At 48.8% G+C, this 18,146-nt stretch overlaps 1 protein-coding gene across 1 annotated transcript in view; it reads left to right on the forward strand.

The window, feature by feature from the left end:
• The window catches only part of LOC310753757 (inositol polyphosphate 5-phosphatase OCRL-like), a gene marked incomplete at both ends in the record, with an annotated part of 639,872 nt that overhangs the window by 33,287 nt on the left and 588,439 nt on the right, over window positions 1-18,146 (forward strand). Inside the window, 8 exon segments of the mRNA XM_083595101.1 lie at window positions 649-748; window positions 856-1,106; window positions 2,553-2,606; window positions 10,165-10,268; window positions 11,697-11,829; window positions 12,806-12,934; window positions 13,784-13,987; window positions 14,367-14,390. Coding sequence (XP_083451227.1) covers window positions 649-748; window positions 856-1,106; window positions 2,553-2,606; window positions 10,165-10,268; window positions 11,697-11,829; window positions 12,806-12,934; window positions 13,784-13,987; window positions 14,367-14,390 — 999 coding nt within the window.

Consider the following 18,146-nt stretch of genomic DNA (forward strand, 5'->3'; position numbering starts at 1 on the left):
GGAGGAGGAGGTCAGCAAGAAAAAACACCTGGTGTCAGTGGTGTTTTATTCAAAAGAAGCCAACATTCTTTATTCAAAGAAACCCAAACCGTGCAGGCCTCGTGATCACAGAAACCTTTCCCAACAGGTCTTGCCCCAGTGAGGTAGTTGTGAAGGCTGAAGGTTGCTACCCTCCCACCACTCTCTGAAGTCTCCTCCTCCCCCTGGTCCTTCCCAAGCAACCTGAGACTCTGACACCTTGCCTGTCTTTGCTCCCTCCTCTTAATTTCTCTGTGTTCTGGGAGACCAGCAGGGAGGGGAGCTGATCGCAGCAGGATGGGGAGACCCCCTGGCTTCTTCAGCAGCCTGCCTGATCTCTGCCTCTTGACCCCCACCTCCAGCCTCCACTTCTGCCTCGGATTCTGGACTGCTGTTTGCCACAGAATCTTCCTGCCCTCCTGCCTCTTCAGTTTCCAACACCTCCTCTTGCTCACAGTCTGCTCCCTCTTCTCCCTCGGACGACCCCCCACCAGTTCCCTGGCTCTGAGCCTTCTTCCCTTGGGGGATCCCCAGTTGGTGCCACCTGCCACTCCTATCTGCATCCAGCCGGCCCAGGACAGCAAGCAATGAACAGAGCTGGTAGACATCCCAGTACCTTGCATCTTCTAGGTGCAGCTGGTGCTCATCTTTGTCAGGAAGGACCAGCTCAGCCGCATCAAGGAAGTGATGAGGGAGACAGTGGGCACAGGCATCATGGGGAAGATGGGGAGTAGACTCTGACAGCGGAATTCCCCATGTCTATCTTTTTGTCTGTCTATCTGTTTTTCTAATCTCTGCCAACCAGTTTCCCCCTCTTTCCTGCTTGCTCACTAACAGCCATCTTTGCTCCGCCCCTGCAGGGTAACAAGGGGTGTGTGGCCGTGAGGCTTGTCTGCAACAATACCAGCTTCTGCATCATCAATTCCCACCTTGCTGCCCACGTGGAAGACTTCGAGCGCCGAAACCAGGATTACAAGGATATCTGTGCCCAGATGAGCTTCCTGCCCCCTGACCAGGGTCTGCCGCACCTGACAATCATGAAACACGAGTGCGTTTCGAGGGCTTGGAGGGAAAGAGCCTTGGCTGATGTAACTTGTTGGTCTCCGCTATCTGGAGAAGCAAATTGAGTCACGTTTCTGTAACTTTCCTGCCTGTGTGTAGCTCAGGGTAGGCAGCATTTGTTGTTGTTTAGTCGTTTAGTCGTGTCCGCCTCTTCATGACCCCATGGACCAGAGCACGCCAGGCCCTCCTGTCTTCCACTGCCTCCCGCAGTTTGGTCAAACTCATGCTGGTAGCTTCGAGAACAGTGTCCCACCATCTCATCCTCTGTCGTCCCCTTCTCCTTGTGCCCTCCATCTTTCCCAACATCAGAGTCTTTTCCAGGGAGACTTCTCTTCTCATGAGGTGGCCAAAGTCTTATAGCCTCAGCTTCACGATCTGTCCTTCCAGTGAGCACTCAGGGCTGATTTCCTTCAGAATGGATAGGTTTGATCTTCTTGCAGTCCATGGGACTCTCAAGAGTCTCCTCCAGCACCAGAATTCAAAAGCATCAATTCTTCGGTGATCAGCCTTCTTTATGGCAGGCAGCATAGTGGTCTCCAAATGTTGATAGACCAAAATTCCCATAATTGCTAAGAATTGGCCTTGCTGACTGGGGCTCATGAGAGTTCCACTTCAGCAACACCAGGAGGGTGCAGTGTCGGCGATCCCTGCTGCTGCAGCTGCACCACTAAGGTTTCTACTAGAGCAGCCAGTAGAGAGCAAGATAAACCGAGTGGCAGAGATGTATTAGATTAGATTATAGCAAATGTGGGCAACTTCTCCAGTGATTGGGGTGGGAGTTGCAGTTTGTTAAGGGCAGTAACGCAAAAGCAGAGCGGCCATTTTTCATGGAGAAGGTTCCCGGCTCAGTCACCAGTGTGTGCAGATAGGGCTGGGCATGATCTCTGCCTGAAAGCTGCTGCCAGTCCATGTAGTCCGACCTGAGCTTGATGGGTCAATGGTCTGCCTCAATATAAGGTAGCTTCCTATGTTCCTGTGTACTACAGCAGGGTTTGGAGGGCCACAAGCGCCCTGCCCATGAATTCAAGAACCAGGGGAAATTCTAAAAGTCTTTGCTGAAAGGACATCAAAGCAGGGGCCAGGTGAACCTCTTTGGGAGATTATTCTGAAAGGTAGGGTGCCATGACTGAAAAGGCCCTGCCATACTTGAAAGAGCAGGAGTTCCCTGGGAAAGGGCTGCCCCTGCTAAAGATTCTAGTCAGTGGAGAGGCAGTGCAAACATAAGTGGGCCTTCTTTTGGTACCCTTTTCCCAAACCTTGAAACACTTGAAAGGCCAAATGGGATGCTCTGAATTGGGCCTGGAAGCAGTTCAAGAGCCAGTCTAGTTCACAGAGCACTAGCCTAATATGATCATACTGCCCAATCCTAGTTATCAGTCTTACTACATATTGCAGGAAGTGGCAGCAGGTTGCCCCCCGTCCCCCAACCCCATGAGCTAGCCTGTAGCTGTGGTTGCTTCGCTTTTTTCCAGCATTGTCATCTGATCACTAAAAATCAGCTTCAGAGACTTCTGACCTACGACCAGGTGAGAGACATCTTTGTGTTATATGTGGTGGTTTAGGATTTTGCCCTGTTTATTTCCTTTGTCTGGGATACCCCAGCCTAGGCTAGAGAAACCACTTTCAGGCAGTTAGGAGCAAAGTGTAGCTATAACATAGGATGACTGCGACTTCTACAAATGCTTTTTAAGGTTGCAGGTTTGTGCAACCTGAATTAGAAGCAAGTCCCAATTAAGTTGGAGGGTTGCCTTGGAATAAGTAGGACTGCTCTGTAGTTTCCCAGTTAGAGGGCTTTCCTAGCTCAGCACACGCTCCAGATGTTGTTGGACTCCCATCAGCCCCAGCATAGCTGCTGTCCAGCAATATCTAAAGGTCTAAGGTTTCCTGCTCTAGGTTTTGCATCTGTCTGGAAAATCTGTGTTGCTCACATGTTCTTATCAGCAGAGGCTTCCATTAAGTCCAATTAAATTGCTGGTGCTTTTTGTTTTACATTTTTCTCTCCAAGGTTTGTGTGTTCATCATGTTGACGACCTTTCTCCCACTTGGCATAAGGATCATTGGTATTTTGTGTTGAAACAGAGGCCTGATTGCTGCACCTTACGGTGGATTTAAGCTCTGTGAGCGTAGTCATGCCTTAGCTCTTTGAGAAGGATGCTGCAAGGGGAGGACGCCCGAAGATGGCGGCTGTAACAACTTCTCCTTCATGAACCCTCCGGATTACAAACCTTTTATAGCCTTTTATAGCCTTTTACAGCCGTCTTTTTAGCTGTTTTTAATTGACTTTTAAATCATTTTACCTCTGTTAGAAGTTTTAATCGTTTTACTTCTATGGTTGGCCAATACGTATCAACAAGGATATTCAAACCTTCTGCTGATTAGTAACGCCGCCTTGAAGATTGGGTTATGCTGAGCAGTGGAGGAGGAGTAGCAGAGGAGTTGCGGCCATAAAAGATAAGTTCTCTTTTGTCTCCGTTTACCTCTACTTTGAACCTCCGTAGTCAGTGAGACAGCGACAAATGGGTCATGGCAAGCGACCAAGATCTGCTGAGAAAGGTTGTTCACCTCCAAGAGCAAAGCAGTCAAAGCTTGAATCTCCCCCACCATCTACTAACAATAACAGCAAAACGGAGCAAGTAATTGTTTCTGCGGTCGAAACATACAACCGCTTCTGGCCTCTGTATGATCAAGGAGAGTTGGAAAAGCTAGCTGATTCAGCGGGGGATGGAAGCCATAGGGAAGCCCTCCTCCCTGACACCTTAATTACCCCTCCGTCACTGAAACGGGAAGCATTAGGGCAAACTGCCCATGATTTAGTACCTGATCAAATACAACTGGTAATCAGGACTTTAAGCTTCATTTTCAAGGAATTGGAGGGGATTTCTTTGTCATTGAACAAACTGTCACGGGCCCTTCTGGCTCATCTACCTTCCTCAACTGAGCTATCTAATTTGCATCAATCTCCAGTGCAGCTTGTAAGTGCCTTAAAGAGACAACTTGATCAGAAATCTCTCCCTAAGGGCCTAAGATGCAGGCTGCCACTGCTCCAAAGGAATAAGCAATCTTTGATTTTTCAACCTAACAAAATATGTTTATCCATTTTTTCCCGTGACGCCCCCAGTCTTAGGTGGAATAACCTGAGGACGGCTAAAGGGTACCTTCGTGATTTGTTAAATATTCCTTTTTTCCATATAGATCTTATATCTGTAGCACCCCTAAATGCCACGCCCTGGCCAAGGAAATTTATGCTCTCCTTCCAGTCTGCAAGGATCCCACATCTTCTTGCAAGACAAAAAGATCGGCTGGCACCCTGGGAGATTGTAACAACTAGAGTCTTTAAGGACACGAGTGTTAAACCTCTTTTTGCCAACATCTTAACTGACAATGAACGCTCGTTTCCTTCTTCTGTTCCTATAATAACGGGAAAAACACCTAGCCGGGTATCCCCTGTTCCACCTGCGACCCCAAGTGCCCATCTAGTTACGTTGAGGAATGATCCAATTGCAAGCGGAGATTGGAATATCCCTGAAGAGAGAAATCTTATCTCCTCTTATGGAAAACTCCCTTCAGAAGAACAGCAGGCTATTCTCGATAGATTGGATCTACTCAAACAAAGACTTCTATCGCAAGGGGACCCCTCTATACCGATGAGAGAGGAGAGCAGGCGCTCCACGTCCCACATGGCGTCTCCATCAAATGCCCTGATAATTTCTCAACCTGTTACCTTGTTACCCCCTACTGATCTGAATCAGCAGTCACCTGTTGACCAACAGCACCATCCTACCGTGGAGGAAGTTGATAAACTCAATACTCCCGTCTTAGATCTTATGCCCAATCAAAATATGGAAGTTGATGACTCCTTTGCCTCAATGCCTGAGCTAGAATCTACCCTGCCTGAAGATCACCAGGAAATGACTATGCATGCACCATCCTCACGTTCATGTCCTTTAACACATCTGCGTGATAATTCCTCTCCATCTGCGCAGCAACTACAAGTGATGGCTGGAACACCTCTTAGCGCTATCCTGGCTAAGACTGATAATTCTGACGGATCTACTAGTGTAGCCCATCAAAGACTTGTTACTACTCACCTCAATGAACAGCATCCGACCTCACCAACTTTGCCTAATTCTTCCTTCCCGGCAAAGCCCTTCCTGCCTGTTAATGTTACCAAATCATCGATACAATTAACACAGAAGAAGACCTTATCCGCACAAACTAAAATTACCGATTTCCTTATGGGGCCTCGTTCTACCTCCAAGAACCCATTAAACAACTCAAAATTGACAATTACCGGGACAGCACAAGGACTCGACATTATCAATACTTAGCTGGAACATTGCTGGTTGGAGAACCAAAAAATCAGACCCCGAATTCAGGAAGTACATAAATTCATTTAAAATTATTCTGTTCCAAGAAACATGGGATGAGGAAGAGATTACCATAGACGGCTTTGATCTTCTAACACTTCCGGCCTCCCCTTCTTTGAAAGGTGGTCGCCCCAAAGGGGGCCTTTTGATTGGGATTTCACTCCAACTTCGCGCCAAATTCACTCTGGTACGGGCTTCCCCGCCTTTTGCTCTATCTGGACTGATCACAGAAGGGAAGTCCTCATTACTAATTACTAATGTTTATCTCCCCCCCGAAGGCTCAGCGCCTGATCTTGATTGGAGATGGGAATCATTTGAAAATCACCTACTGTCATGTCATACTAAATGCCCTAACTCGTACTCCTTAATTGGGGGAGACTTTAATGCTCGTATTGCCACAAATTGGGACTTACTAACCAAGTCCAAATGGTGGACTCCCCCATGTTTGGACAATTTTGACTTGGAACATGCCAGAATTAGAACTTCAAAGGACAACAGAGTAAACAAAGCAGGAGTGACCCCTTACCAAATGGCCATTCGCCTGAATCTAGTATTTTTGAACGGCACCTTCCCCCCCGATATACCGGGGGAGTTCACTCACCTGGGACTAACATCTAACAGTGTTATCGATTACCTCCTGATCTCCGCAAATCTGGCCGTTAATGTACTTTCCTTCCAAGTTGAAAACCAACATTTCAGTGATCACCTCCCAATAGTGACCACTCTGTCATTGTTCCGGTGCCAGAATGACAATAAACACTCAGTCCTTCTGGAAACCTCATCATCGATCAAAATAAGAGGGATCAAGTGGTCGGAGGCTGTGGCCCAAAAATACCAGGTTTTCTTCCATAGGGAAATCAACGCCTACTTACCTCAAATAACTACTGATTTACAAGATTCCAATTCGGTTTTGAAACTTTTTAACCTTCTTATAACAAACCTTACCACTTTTTTTACATCACCTCCTCAAAAGGCGAAAGTGGCGCATTGCAGTGCTGGGGCCCCTTGGTTTAACACCTCTTGCAAACAAGCAAGATCCCTTCTTCGTTCCATCTATAATGAATACAAAAACTCTAATGCTCAGGCTCTACCATCTTCCTATTTACAAGCCAAAAGAGCATACAAACAGACTTTAAAGCTGGCCAAACGCGAGTGGTATCAAAAACGTTGGCGAGCCTTGATTGCGGCCTCGAGATCCCGCAGACCACAGGAATTTTGGGCTCTGATAAACAAAAGAGGAAGGAAGTACCCACTGACGATTATCCCTGCGCCCACATGGGAACAATTCTTGAGTAAATATTTCTCCTTGGCAGAGGAATCCAACTCATCCACGGAACTCCGAGCCGACCATCTACCTTTGTGGCCCTCCACTGACCCAGACCTGATAATGGACTTGATATTAGATCTGAAAACGGGCAAAGCCCCCGGGCCGGATCTAGTCCCTGCTGAGGCTATTGTTGCGCAACCAAGGTGGTGGGCTGAAATTCTGGCCAAAGTCTTTGATGCAATTAATTCTACGGGGCTTATCCCTAGGTCATGGAAGGAGGCCGTGATCGTGCCAGTCCATAAAAAGGGTCCCCCTGCTGACCCGGAGAACTATCGGAACATCAGCCTTTTGTCTATCATCGGGAAAATCTATGCAAAATTTTTGCTGTCCAAGCTGTCCCATTGGGCAAACGACTCAAATTTGATTGGCCATGAGCAAGCGGGCTTTAGGAACAATTATTCAACCTCTGACCATATGGTAATCATGTATCATCTTGCCAGAAAATATTCTGCCCCAAGTCGGGGGCGCCTATGTGTCGCTTTTATAGACCTAAAGGCTGCCTTCGACAGTATCCCAAGAAATTGCCTATGGAAGAAATTAGAGAGATGGGGCATAGATAGAAGGCTGTTATGGCTTATAACCCAATTACACCATGGGTCGTCGGCTAGAGTGAGACTCACACCGGCGGGAAACCTATCCAACGAGGTCCCAATAAATAGAGGTGTGCGCCAAGGCTGCATTTTGGCCCCACTCCTCTTCAACCTGTTTATCAGTGATATGAAGCTCTTTCTGAACGAGTCTCAAGCCAACATTCATGCCCCCCGCCTAGCTGATTTTCGCTGCCCTTTGCTCCTATATGCCGACGATGCAGCGATCCTTTCCTACTCTAGAGTTGGTTTATGCAGAGCTCTAAAGATTTTTGCGGCTTATTGCAAACTTAACCATCTGACAATTAATCATGGGAAATCTAAAGTCCTGGTCTTTACCAGGTCTCGGAAAACTTACAGCTGGAAGTTAGATGGAGTCCAATTAGAACAGGTTTTCTAATTTAAATACCTGGGAGTCTTTTTTCATTACAATCTAAGCTGGAAGCCACAGATACAGTATTTACTAAACAAAGGGAAAACAATACTTTATACTCTACTCCAATTTCTTGCGGCCGACGGAGCCTCTCACATCCCTTCTGCATTGAAGGTATACCACGCAAAAGTGGTTTCCACCCTTTGTTATGCTGCCCCGCTCTGGGCCCCAGGGTCCAATTTAACATCACTGGGGACATTGCAGAATCAGTTTCTCCGTCGCCTTCTGAAACTCCCCATGTGTGTGAGCAACGCAGCCATACGTCTGGAGTTAAGGATTGCATCATTGGAGACTGTCATCTGGAAGCGAGTCTTTGGCTATTGGCTGTCCAGCTGGCATAGGCTTCCCGACCATTACCTTTTTCAGTGCCTCTGGCGGGACGTCTTTGTCAATCCGTGGGTAGGGAAAATCCATGCCAAACTTCTGAGCATCGGAATTTCCCCAGCGGACTCCTTAAAGATGAACTTACGCTCAGCCAAAAGCCTTATTGAGCAAAGATTAGCGGACATTGAAAATCAACACAACCTCGCCAGGGGTGGGGGTGTCTGCTCCCCCAGGTATCACGGAATAACCCCACCACTTGGCCTTCCATCATATATGTCATCTCTTTCATCAGTACCACACCGACGTGCATTTATTCGTGCAAGGTTCAATGTCTTTCCATCGAACCTGCTGAACCACAGATTTTCTAAGGGTTTGGTGTCTCCGCTATGTGTGTGTGACGGGGAAACTGTTGAATCTCTTTCACATATAATGTTCAACTGTCCCCTACATAGCGTAGCCAGGGCTAAATTCCTGGGTCCTGCTTTACTGCGCTTGGTTGGCAGGCCTGTTGAGTCACACGCCGCACTGCTTTTGCAGGATACAGATCCTTCTGTAACTCTGCAGGTGGCGAGATTTCTGAATGCGGTTATCTCACACTCAAAAACCACCAAAAACCAACAACAACATCAAAACTAATCGAACTGTTATGATGAGAGTGCATGTCGGAGTTCGTCTTCAGTTTTCCTTTTCTGTGATCTGTCCCTTGGAGCTCTCCTGGCCCCAAGCTGTCACTTGGCTCTGCTCAATGACCCACCCTTGCATCGTGGTGTTCACCTCCTGTTGTCGGATATATCTGTTTTTATGTCCCTGTGTTTTTATGTTTGTACATATTTTATGGGCTAATAGCCGTAAATAAATAAATAAATAAATAAAAATGCTGCAAGGAAGGCAAGGGGGGCAGCCTCAGACTTCCAACATATGCAAAACTATCATAAAACATTAAAAACGTCCCTAAAGGCTGTATAGTTACTTATCTCCTTGACATCTGACGAGAGGGTTTCCCACAGGGCAGGTGCCACTACTCAGAAGGCCCTCTGCCTGGTTCCCTGTAACTTCGCTTCTCACAGTGAGGAAACCGCCAGAAGGCCCTCGGTGCTGGACCCTGATGCCTGGGCTGAACAATGGGGATGGAGACACTCTTTCAGGGCTGAGGCCATTTAGGGCTTTAAAGGATGCAAAAGGATGGTTTTGCAGTTGCTCCTAGTGTTGGGGTGTATTCTGCTGGTTGTTAACAGTTTGTATGGATTATTGGTACATATAACATTGCATATTGTAGGTATGGCTAACCTGTGGTCTGCCAGATGTTACTGAGCTGCAGTTCCTGTTGGCTCCAACCATCATGGCCAGTAATCAGGGATGATGGGAATTGTAGTTCTGCAGCATTGTGAGGGCCACGTGTCTGCTACTCCTGAGTTAGAGGATTTTCCTGTCGTGTGATGCAGCAAAGTAATTTAACATGACATAGGGCAAAAATGCACAAGCATCCTGTACCTTTAAGAATTGTGTATAAGATAGGATTTCAGCAGGTATACCGCTTTTTTTCCACCTGGCTAACCTACTAGTAGGGACGCGGGTGGCGCTGTGGGTTAAACCACAGAGCCTAAGGCTTGACGATCAGAAGGTTGGCGGTTCGAATCCCCGCGACGGAGTGAGCTCCTGTTGCTCGGTCCCTGCTCCTGCCAACCTAGCGGTTCGAAAGCACATCAAAGTGCAAGTAGATCAATAGGTACCGCTCCGGCAGGAAGGTAAATGCCGTTTCTGTGTGCTGCTCTGGTTCAACAGAAGCGGCTTAGTCATGCTGGCCACATGACCCGGAAGCTGTATGCCGGCTCCCTCAGCCAATAAAGCGAGATGGGTGCCACAACCCCAGAGTCGGTCACGACTGGACCTAATGGTCAGGGGTCCCTTTACCTTTAACTTTAACTTTAACCTACTAGTACTTCACCTTGGTCTTCCAGCACAACAGTGGTTGTTAATAGACTCCATTGTCAGGCAACGGGGGGTTTTTTGCTTCTCTGCTGATAAGCGATTTCTTTTTGGCTTTAGCTAAACATTCAGCGTACCCAAAAGACAGCTTTTGCTGATTTCACAGAGGGAGAGATCAAGTTCATCCCGACGTACAAATTTGACTCTAAAACAGATCCTGCTTGATAGTTGAGCCTTTGTAAGTAAGTCCTCTCAATCATTCTTCTGCAAGGCTTGTTTGTTTTTCCTAGTTTGCTGAGATGCTAGTAGTGTCCTGCCTTTCCATCCTCCTGAGCAGGCTAGTAACAAATGGCTTTCTGCTAAGCAAGCTGTTGGAGGAGGGCTAGAGTTGAGGGATGGACGGATTTCCTTTCCTCTACAGCCAGAATGGACACCAAGCCACGGAGGAAGAGAGAGATCCAGCTCTCCTTCACCTGCTCACTTTGCTTGCATGGAATTCCGGGTTGCCAAAGGCTGCTAGGCGAGTTGTGAAATGCAAGGCTGTGATATGTTGTCTTCCTCAAGCCATCCCTGCTCTGGAAATGTTTTGGCTCCTTTTCCCCACATTTGTCCTGATAACCAGCATCCTCTGTTTCATGGCGTGTATAAGCGGTGTTGCAGTTCCTTGAAAGGTGCAGCAGGCTGAATGAGAATCCTCTTTGTGTCAAGGAAGTCTGGGAATTAGACTTGGTGCTCTCTCAAGATGAGTCTGCCAGGGCATAAGAGCATGAGAGCAGCCCTGCTGGATCAGGCCATTGGTCCATCTGGCCCAGCATCCTGTTCTCACATTGGCCAATGAGATGCCTCTTGGGGAGCCCACAAACAGGACCTGAGTGCAACAGCACGCTCCCCTCCTCCAAGCCATACTGCTTCTCTTGGTGGAGTATGTTCTGTGGCCATTATGGCTAGTAGCAATTGAGCCTCACCAGCCATGATTTGGCATATTCTTGTGGTTCTTGACAACTGTCAGAAGCCACCTAGGCCTGCTAGTTTCATTGCTCTTGCTGTGGTAATGGGGAAATCAAAAGGACAGGCGGAACATGTAGTGACGAAGCTGGAAAATGGCAGGCTCCTTTGGGCAGCATTTCAGGTGCCAGAAAGGGTCTGTTGAATCACTGAAAAAATAGTGTCTGAACAAGAATAACGGGGCCCCTTGCTTTGGGGAAGGATCATCATTTGGTGGTGTGCCATATGCTTTGTATGCAGAGTCTCTAGTTGAAAGGCACCTCCACCTGAAAAAGGATTGGGCCACAGAGAGCTGCTGCCAGCCAGAGGAGACTTAATTAATGAATTGTGGGGTTGGAAGGGATCACGAGGGTCATCTAGTCCAACCCCCTGCAATGTAGGAATCCAAACTGGGGGAGGTCAGAAATTCATTCTGACCTGGTAGAAGGCAGCTTTTGATTTCCTGACAACTCTCTCCATGAGGCAAAATGCCTGCACACCTGCAAGGTCCGCCCCTTCAGAAGTTGGACTCCCAAGCCCCATCATCTCCAGCTCTTGACCGTGGTCAAGATCACAGGCCGTGTGTGGAGCCAAAGTTGGACTGTGTGAGCCTTGTGTGTTGCCTCAGCCAGTCCAACAGTCCTGGTGTCTCTCCTGTCTCCTTGCAGTGGGAAGTGCCGTGTGCCAGCATGGTGTGAGCCAATCCTCTGGAGAGGAGGCAGCGTGAATCAGCTCAGCTACCGAAGCCACATGGAATTGAAAAGGAGCGACCACAAGCCCGTCAGCTCCCTCTTCCTCACAGGGGTAACACCTGCCCTGGCCAGGGCTATCGTCTATTCAGGGTTTTTAGTTGCCTGCTATGTGGCACCTCCTCGAATCTGGGCAGGCCCTGACCAACAACCAGGCCCCTTTCCACAGAGCTCCTCTTTGGCAAATGACTTCCGGTGCAAGGAGTGGGCAGGTTTTGGCTCTGTTAAATCCCTAGGCTTCCATTCTCCACTCTTCTGAGTACACGCTGCTCCTGCAGGCATGGCAGACCACATGGGCTGAACTGTATACCTTAACCGTTGGCTCCATTCATGCAATGGAGCTTCTGTGGTACTTGGCTTGGAGCATTTGGCTTCAGCCCATTGGCTCTGGAAGTCACAGCCGCTGCCATCCTGGGGAAGCTCTCAGAGTTACAGTACTTGCCTCTTTCAGGGCTGGGAACAGGGGGGTGCATCAGGCCTTTCTGCTCTTAACTCATACCCCCCCTTTAGTCCATAGCCCCAGCAAATGTGCTCTGCCCCCCCACCCATAGGTGAAGGTAAAGACGAATAGGATCCTCTCCAACCCCTTAAAGAGGGTTTGCTGCAAAAAGACCAGGGGGGAAAGAAGCCCTTGGCCCATCTAGCTCAGTCTTGATTTCCGGGGGATCTCTCCCAGCCCTACCTGGAGATGCTGGGGATAGAACCTGGGACCTTTGCATGCAAGGCAGATACCCTTCCACTGAGCGGCAGCCTCTTCCTCTTCCTCGCAGGCAAAGACTCCAGGGGTAGCCAGCGTGGTGCCCTCCAGATGCTGGACTACAACTCCCATCATCCCCAGCCAACATGGCCAGTGGCAAGTGCAGCAATATCTGGAGAGCCCCACGTGGACCTGTTGCATGTGCAGTCCCCTAAATGAGAGCCCGGGGCCAAGGACAAACTTCCCCCTGGAGCACGTTTCCTTGCCTCTGCTGAAGGCAAGCACTCTCTCTCCCCCCCCTTTTGCTCTGCAGTTTCCGTTTGAGAAGGAGAAGTTCCAGATCACAAACAACGGGCAGGTCACCCTCCACTTCTCCTTTATCCCCAAGCTCAGTGACAGCCAGTATTGGAAGCCATGGCTTCGCGCTGAGCCCTGCAAGGGATACTTGGAGCCCAGCGCGTCTCTCTCTGGAATCGTAGAACTGTAGAGTTGGAAAGGGACCCCAAGGGTCATCTAGGGAAGGCCTTGGTTTCCTTTTCATCCCCCCTTTTCTCCTCCTCTTTCCAACCCTCCTCCATCAAACCTTGGGAGTTTGGTAGAGCAGGGGAGGCTTAACATTTGTGGGCTGCATTGCCCCATGCTCAAGCCTCCAAGGGCCATACGTCAAAGCAGCTGAGCCCAAAGTGTAAAAGTGTGTGTGACCAGCTTTAAACAAAGACACACACACAAATGAATTGAAGCCAAACAATGCTGGAGGGTCCCAAAACACCTTTTGGCATCGCAGGGAACCAGTGAGAGCAGTCCGTCAAAAAATTACTTTTTTAAAACAATGTGTATTTTTATGTTGTGGAGGCACAAAAATATCTTGGGGATCATATAGAACTAGCCAAACTTTTAAAAACTCAATGAAATCTAAACTAAAAAAGAAAGTTACATTGGGGGCGCAAAAATCCTTTAGGAGACAAATAAATGCTTTCCCTTTTTATATTCTTTTGTTAGGATCACTTTCTCTCGCCCCCCAGTATCCTGTCACCATCTTCTGTGCAGCTGCTGCTTTGGAGGACTAGAGAGGAAAGTGGGGTGGGGGTGGGAACTGAGTCGCTTCTTTTCCTAATTCTTGAAGTTAAGGTTTCCTCCATACACCTGTGAGAACAGGATGCTATACTAGATGGGCCATTGGCCTGATCCAGCAGGCTCGCATTGTGTCCCTCTGTTCAATTCTTCACTGTCTTCACTTTTAATTTACAGACAAGCCAACTTGGCTGTGCCAAAGAGTGTATCTACCTGACCTCTTCCCGTTTTAGGTGAGACGGTGGACATTTCCCTGGATGTGTACGTCAGCAAGGAAGAGAAGATTGAGGCTATCTTTGTCCTTCACCTTGACCGTGGCAAGGACTATTTCCTCACCATCAGTGGGAGCTACCTACCAAGCTGCTTCGGGACATCCTTGGAAGCCTTGTGCTGGATGAGGCAGCCGATTGGCGAAGTTCCCGTCACCAGACTTATTGACCTGGTAGGGAAAGGGGTTGATTTACCTGGCAGGTTCATGTGCTGAATGTCTACCCTTCCCACTCTGCTTGCCTGCTTGAAAAACAGCTGCTCTTCCACTCAGAAATGTGGGGGCTGGGGGTCCTCCGCTGCATTCAGCTTCAGCTTCTGTAGCTGTGCATCCGCTTCCTGTGTGCTGTTCATGCCCTTTGTTTGCCTTGACTGAGTCATCCCAGGTTCTGGTCCTCCCACCTGCCCTTTCGCAGGGCCACTGAACCGTGTGCATTTCCCTGACATCTGCCCAGATACTGTTCAGCCAACGGGCTGTTTCTTTCTCTTCTCAGGGCCTGTGCCATTAACACCCTTGGTTGTCTTTTGCTCTTGCCTTCCTCCTCTGATCTCAGGGAGAAGACAGCTTCCTAGAAAAGGTAACAGTTGGTTTGCTATCCTCTAGATGTTCTTGTAGCGGGCTCAAATCAGGTACAGGCAACGCCCTGTTTACACGGGGGTTGCGTTCCGAGGTACCGTGCGTTTAAATGAAATTGCGTATATTGGGGACAGCATTGGAAAAGCCTGCAAACACCCTCTAAACTTCCGGAAACCCTTTTGAAAGGCCTTTTGAAAACCAGCAGCCTCCCTGCAAAACTCCTTGCTCCAACTCTCCACAGGCCTGAGAGTTCGGTGCCAAAGCTCCTGGGAGGGAGTCGAGATGCTGTTTCCATGCCACTTTGCTGCTTTTGTGCTCTTGGGGGTGTAGCACCCTGCTTGTGGTTAACACTTAGCTGGAATGAAATATTCAACGCAGCAATAGAGAAATTAAAATAATTTATTTGTCAGACAAATAAATGATAGGCACAGTGGTATATGGTTACCAAAGCTCTGCCCACTCCAGCCCTGATGGTCAGCACTTATATTTCCTCAGCCCAGCCACCTTGCTCCTCCTTTGGCTGCCTCTGTCCAATCAGCCTGGTTGAAATTCCTATTGGCTGTTTGCTAGAACCAATCATAAAAGATACACCCATTTCCTATTACCTTTTATGGGAGACAAACAGCTATATTTCCTTCTATCCATAAATGGCAGACAAGTAGCCATATATCTTACATTTGCCTCGACAAGGCACCTTAATTACCAGATCACCTTTTGCCCCTTTCCCCTCCATTGCAAAATAGATGGCTAAAACAGATGGCTCATGGTATTAAATTTTTGTCTAAACAGAGATCTTGGGTTCACATTCTCACACACCATCAATGAAATAAGAATCTAACATAAGAATCTAACATTTCTTACTTTCTAAATCCTTTGCATATTTACATTTAAGCCAACAAATCTCATACATTAACATAGACAGCTTTTTAGAAGAAGAGGTCTTTGCAAAGTAAAAAAGGAACTCAGTAAAAATAGCTTCAAAAGAAACCTCTTCAGTTTACACCCCCCTTTCCCGGCCAGCTGCTTTTCCCATTAGCTCTTGCCCTTTAACCTTAGGAAAATGTGGCTAGTCTCTAATGGGAATCACATGGTATTATTTTCTGTTAAACAATAAATCTTACTGTCAGGGAATCAGGAGCAGGAGCACTGGGGAGAGAGGAATTGGAGAGCGAAGGGGAAGAATCCGAGGGCAGCGTAGGGGAGTATGACAGTGGCCCGAGAGATTCTATGAGCTTCTCCAGCGAATCAGAAGATTCCCAGAAGGGGGCTCCGATGGTCAGGGCAAGGGGGGTCCCAGGGGGGACGCACCAGAAACAAGGAGCCAGAGGGGAACCCCAAAGCAGCAGTGGAGGATCGGGACCAGTTTCCCCACCAGAGCGTAGTGGGGGGGAAGAGTCACATGTGTCAGGGCCAGCGTCTCCTCCGGAGGGGAGGGAGAGTGAGTCAGGGCTGACCACGCCTCCATCGGAGAGTGGGGGAATGGAGGGGAGTTCAGTTGCAGCTAGCCCACCCGAAGGGGGAAGCAGTGACAGCAGCAGTGAAACGGTTAGGAGGAAAACTGCTGGCTGGGCGCGCGCGCCAAGTTCAAATGTACAGGCGCGCGGGACAGCGGGAGACCCGGATGGGGAACCAGCTCCTAAAGCCCGCCGGAGGGAGGGAGAAGGCTCAGGGGAATCAGCGTCAGAAGAGGCTAGGAAGGGCGAGACCCCGGCGGGCAGGCGGACCCAGAGGAGGAAGGAGCAGCAGAAAAGGTGGAGCAAGGCGAGGGTCTTAAATTGGTGTACAGGGGGAGGAGATTCAGAAGGGTCATCAGCGGTCTAAAGCTTGAGACGTGGGGCTGCGCGCTGCGGCTCTGGAAGTGAAACTGAACTTCAATAAAGACTTTTGTATTTAACAACAAAGCAGCGTTGGTCCTTTGTGAGCTGGGACCTTGGGCAGCTCTGACACTTACTATTTACAAACTCTTAATTAGTGTTTTTGCAGCTTGATTGTATTCTGTAATATGTAGGGTCAGTATAACCTTTGCTCCCTGCCTGTAATTCCCTTTTACAACTTTGAGAATTTTGGCTACTGCTATAAATGGGGGGGGGGGGCTGTTTAGGAAGAAAAACATCTGCCAAAGTACTTAGCCAGCTGCTTTTCTGCCTGGCATAAAACATTTGCAAATCTTTAAGCTCATTTTAAAATACAGGCCTTGATCAGATGCCTCAGGGGGGACATTTTTGCTCCTTCAAGTGCCCCTTCCAGCTTTGCGGCAGTGTGCATGTGCCTCGAAGGCACGTAAATGGAGTTGCCCTTGTCAACGATCAGCAGCTGCTCCATGCAGTGGCAGCTGGTCCCTTAGGGCAAACCAGGCACTACCCCACCAACCTGACTTTCCTCTCAGGCAACCCGCACCTGCCTGCCTTCTGACTCAAATCCAGTCCAGGTGGTGGCTCTAGCTCTCTGCTTTGGTCTCTTCCCTAGTCTCAACGTGGCCCTTGTAGAACTCGGCAGAGGAGAACGGAGACGAAACCAGAATTTGCCATCACTGCTTGTCACTGATTTTGCGCTGCTTGACTCTGGGTCCGCTTGCGATTGGCAGCCCGGGAGGCAGAAAGCCCAGTCTCATGATGCAGGCGCCAGCCCCCTCTGGCCCCAAGAGCCAGTTTTCTCCTTGTCTCTGTGCTCAGCAACTGCTGCACAGGCTATGCCACTCTGGCTTACTCTTACCACCTGAGCACTGGCATTTGGGAAGCGGTAGTGGCTGCTTTGGGGTGGCTCAGGGAAATGTCACTCCTCTCGAAATCATATCTACTTGGGTGTATTATCATAGCCACAAGGAGACAGTGGTGACTGTCAATTTGGACAGCTGTAGACATTTAGAATCATGGAGGATATGTTTATCAGTGGCTACTGGTCAGGGCTATTTCTTGCCACTATTATCACAAACCACATGCTTTTGATTACCAGTTTCTGGGGAACATGATGGACAGAGTGCTATTGTCTCCGTGTCCCTATGGACTCCCAAGGGCATGTGGTTGGCCATTGTGGGAACAAAATGCTGATCTAACCCAGCAAGGCTCCTGTGTTCTTTAGCATGCACCAGCTACTCTTGCACTAAGACTCTGATACAGCATGTGTCATTCCCCACACCAGTACACACACCCCCTCTCTCTCTCAAGACAGGGGTGGGGAGTATTGGTGGCGGGGGAGGGGGGATGAACTGGGTCCTAAACAACAGCTGCCCTGGGGATGAGGGGATCAAATTCTCCATCCTTGCCAACTCCTTTTAGTGATGGGCTGCTTGCCATTGCTGTGCTCCTAAAGCTCTCTTGCTCCCCCCTCCTCTCTTTCTCTTTGTCTTGAATGTGGTAGCTTGAGATAGAACTAACCACCCTGAACATTTCTGGAGAGGAAGGTGGGAAGGAGGCGGGAGGCATGGTTCACCAGCTGCTGTGTGCTGCATTGCCCATACAAAGTCGTGGGCTGGGGCTCCAGCTGTTGCTCAGTTTCTACCACTGCCTCTGCAACGTGCTCTAGACAAGGGGTGGTGAACATGTGACCCCATCATCTCATCATGCTGGCTGGGGTTGCAGCCCATCAACCTATGAAGGCCCATCCATGTTCTGTTGCTGTTTTTGTTACTTATTTCCTGCCCTTCACCCTAAGGTCCCAGGGCAGGTTCCAGCAATTTAAATAAAATGTTAGCCAAACCTCATGTCCACAGCTGCATATTCAGTAAGCTTTTGGGTGAACTGCACATCTGGAGTGGGAG

Source organism: Podarcis filfolensis, assembly GCF_964270895.1.
Source record: "Podarcis filfolensis genome assembly, chromosome: W".
In the NCBI taxonomy this organism is placed as follows: Eukaryota; Metazoa; Chordata; class Lepidosauria; order Squamata; family Lacertidae; genus Podarcis; species Podarcis filfolensis.